Source organism: Calidris pugnax, unplaced genomic scaffold (genome assembly GCF_001431845.1).
Source record: "Calidris pugnax isolate Ruff unplaced genomic scaffold, ASM143184v1 scaffold278, whole genome shotgun sequence".
Lineage (NCBI taxonomy): Eukaryota > Metazoa > Chordata > Aves > Charadriiformes > Scolopacidae > Calidris > Calidris pugnax.
Window position 1 is genome coordinate 93,144 of NW_015090988.1, and position 3,342 is coordinate 96,485.

Here is a 3,342-nt window from a genome sequence, read left to right on the forward strand (position 1 = left end):
CCAAATCTCCCCCCTCGGGGCGGGGGGGTGGAATTTGGGGGTGTCACTCACCGGGGCTGGCCAGGAGGACGGTGGCCCCGGCGGCGGCCAAGGCGTGTTGGAGCGCCCTCCCCCGCACGTTGCAGTTGAGACACGCCATGGGACAACCCAACTTGGCCAAGGCCAACCAGGTCCAGACGTAGGTGGGATGGTTGGGGAGGAACACGGCCACCGTCCGGCCCGGGCCCAACCCCCCCAGGCGACGGGCGAGGAGCCGGGCGGTTCGGTTGCTCCTCAGGTCCACGTCCCGGTAGGTGTAGACCTCATCTTGGAAGAGGATGAGGGGCCACCGGGGCCGGCGCCGGACGTTCTCCTGGAAGACATCGAGGAGGGTGACGGGGGGAGAGCGGTTGAGGCGCCGCCGGCAACGGATGGAAGAGCCCACCAAACCACCGAAAGCCACCAAATCGGCCCAGAAGAAAGGAGCCAGCCGGCCCAGCACCACCAGTAAGACCAGTCCGACCACCGCCGCCGTCAGGATCCCCAGCCCCGGCATGGTCACACGCTGGTGGCGTTGGTGGCCAAGGTCCACCCCGACGCGCACCTTGCCCCGGCAGGGATTTGCGGCGGCGTTGCCGGGATTTGGGTGGTTTGTTTTCCTTTCTCCTGCCAAGGTTGGGCTGTTGGGTTTTTTTTCCTTCCTCCTTTATTTTTTTTTCTTTTTTTTTTTTTTTTCTTCTCCTCTCCCCGCCAGCAGGAGCCCAACCCTGGGGTGTGGGGCGGCACCACGGGGATGGTTGGAATCCGTCATCTCCTCATCTCCTCCGGGCGCCCGGCCATCCCTCCATCTGCTCTGCGGCTGGGGGGATCCTGATGGAGGGTCTCCAGCCAACAGGGTTTGCTGGGACCCACTCCTCTGGTGGGACCCCTTCCTCTGGTGGGACCCACTCCTCTGGTGGGACCCCTTCCTCTGGTGGGACCCCTTCCTCTCATAGGTCCCGCTCCTCTCATGGGACCCGCTCCTCTCACGGGACCTGTTCCTCCACTGGTGGTGGTTGCCCAGGAGATGGGGGCTGGAGTTGACCTCTCTCTGTCTGCTGTCCGACCGTCCATCTGCCCACCTGGCATCTCCACCTCATCTGTCCACCCTGGTGACTCACCCATCCGTCCATCTAAACATTTGGGACACCCCTCCATCTGGTCTGTCCATCCAGCCATGCATCCATCCCTCTATCCAGCCAACTGTCCATCCATCCATCCCTCCATCCCTCCCTCCATCCCTCCCTCCATCTGACCACTCTTGGCTTGGGGGTTATGGGTTGGGGTTACATGGGGACATCTCCATGAGCAGCCCCTGCCCGTTCGGGTGCTCCACACACTGCATGGAGAACATGGGCACGTCTGGGTCCCTGTGGGATGGGTGGGGTCCCTATGCCACCCCCAACACCCCCACCGTGTCTCCATCCAACTCCAACATCTCCATCCAACCCTTAATGGCTCCATCCGACCCCAACATCTCCATCCATCCACCATCTCCATCAAACCCAGTGTCTCCATCCAACCCCAAGGTCTCCATCCAGCCTCCACCATCTCCATCTGACCCCAAAACATCTCCATCTGACCCCAAAACATCTCCAACACCTCCAGTTGACCCCAAACATCTCCAACCAACCCCAAATATCTCCAGCTGGCCCCAAACATCTCCAACCAACCCCAAACATCTCCAGCTGGCCCCAAACACCTCCAACATCTCCAGCTGGCCCCAAACATCTCCAACCAACCCTAAATATCTCCAGCTGGCCCCAAACATCTCCAACCAACCCCAAATATCTCCAGCTGGCCCCAAACATCTCCAACCAACCCCAAATATCTCCAGCTGGCCCCAAACACCTCCAACATCTCCAACCAGCCCCAAACATCTCCAGCTGGCCCCAAATGACCACAAGCATCTCCAACTGGCCCCAAACATCTCCAGCTGCCCTTGCCCACCCCACCCCATGTCTCTGGGGCAAATGTTTACACAAGTAGGTGGTTGTTTTTTTTTTTCCCCGAGTTGCCTACAGGAACCACAAAGTTTGCGGTGGAAATGCCCGGGCTGGGTGTGAGCGCTTGGCAAGCTGTTTTTTGATGGGCTAATTAATCATTCTGCTCATTAAAAGGCAATTAAAGGGCAAAACCCCGAGGAGCCTCGCCACGGCGTCGCTCACCTTTTGCCTGCGATTCGCAGCCCCCGGGTGTTCCCGGGTTATAAAACGATCACGAGGAGCCAAAAGGGCTGAAACCCATCGGGCGTCGCCCTTTGCTCCTGACGATTTTGCAATTTTTAGGGGTTTTATGGGGGTTGGTGTCACCGGTGTCAAAGTGCCACCGCGGGGACGTTGGCCTGGGGTGAAGGAGCAGGTACCAGGGAGGACACGTCCCACACCGTGGGGTGTCCCCGGGGAGATTATTTGGAGGAGGGAGGGGAGGAGATGGGTCCATGACCCCAGGCTGGTGGCCCACACCCCGTCCTTGTCCCCATATTCGTGTCCCTGTGTCCTGCTCAGTGCCACCAGACTGGTGGGGGGTCTTGTCCCCCCCTGCCCAGGGCCACCAACCCCCTAGGGTCCATGTCCCCATTGCTCATTGAGGATGAGGGCCACCACCACTGGGGATGTAGGACAGGAGAGGCCAGGTCCTGCCGTGGGTGCAGCAGGACTGGGAGGGACTGGGAGGGACTGGAGTGGCTTTCTGGTTCCCCTTGGGGACACGGTGGCATGAGGCCACCTCTCCTTCCAGGTGACACTTGAGGTCCCCAAGAGGCGTGGGGTGTCCCCAAGACATGTGGGATGTCACACGCCATCTCCATCACGTGTGGGACGTCACATGTGGTCCCTGGGGGGATGGGGGTGTCACACGTGGGGTGTCAGACTTGGAATGTCACACATGGGACATCATATGTGGTCCCCCATGGGGTGTCCCACGTGGGATGGGATGTCACCCGTGGTTCCCCCCCAGGTGGGTCGTGCTCAGACCATCCCTCCTCACACCGGGGGGGGTGACACACTCGGGGCACGCAGATCCCAAAAGGGCGTCCCTCGTGGTCCCCAAATGGGGTGGGACGAGGAATGTGGACCCCCCCTCTCCCCTCTCCCCCCCAGTCCCTGGTGGCCCTGGGGGGAAGGTGACACCAAAAGAAAGGTCCCACCGAGATTTGAACTCGGATCGCTGGATTCAGAGTCCAGAGTGCTAACCATTACACCATGGGACCGACCCGCACCGCCACCTCCGCCGGCTCCCTCACCGCCCCGCGCCCCCTCCGCCGCCCAGAGAAAATAGTCCGGGGAGCGGGGGTTTTACCGGGGTGGGGGGGGATGATGGAAA

The 3,342-nt window shown here is 61.0% G+C and overlaps 1 protein-coding gene and 1 non-coding gene across 2 annotated transcripts in view; both read right to left on the minus strand.

Moving 5' to 3' along the window:
- The window catches only part of SLC27A5 (solute carrier family 27 (fatty acid transporter), member 5), a 9,894-nt gene extending 9,230 nt beyond the window's left edge, over positions 1 to 664 (minus strand). Inside the window, exon 1 of the mRNA XM_014954042.1 lies at positions 52 to 664. Within this exon, the coding sequence (XP_014809528.1) occupies positions 52 to 535 (484 nt within the window). The 5' untranslated portion in view covers positions 536 to 664. The remainder of the gene's footprint in view (positions 1 to 51) is intronic.
- A 2,493-nt stretch (positions 665 to 3,157) lies between these two features.
- TRNAQ-CUG lies at positions 3,158 to 3,229 on the minus strand. Its single transcript has one exon. It is a non-coding gene; the product is annotated as a tRNA-Gln (tRNA).
- Between the last annotated feature and the right edge of the window lie 113 nt (positions 3,230 to 3,342).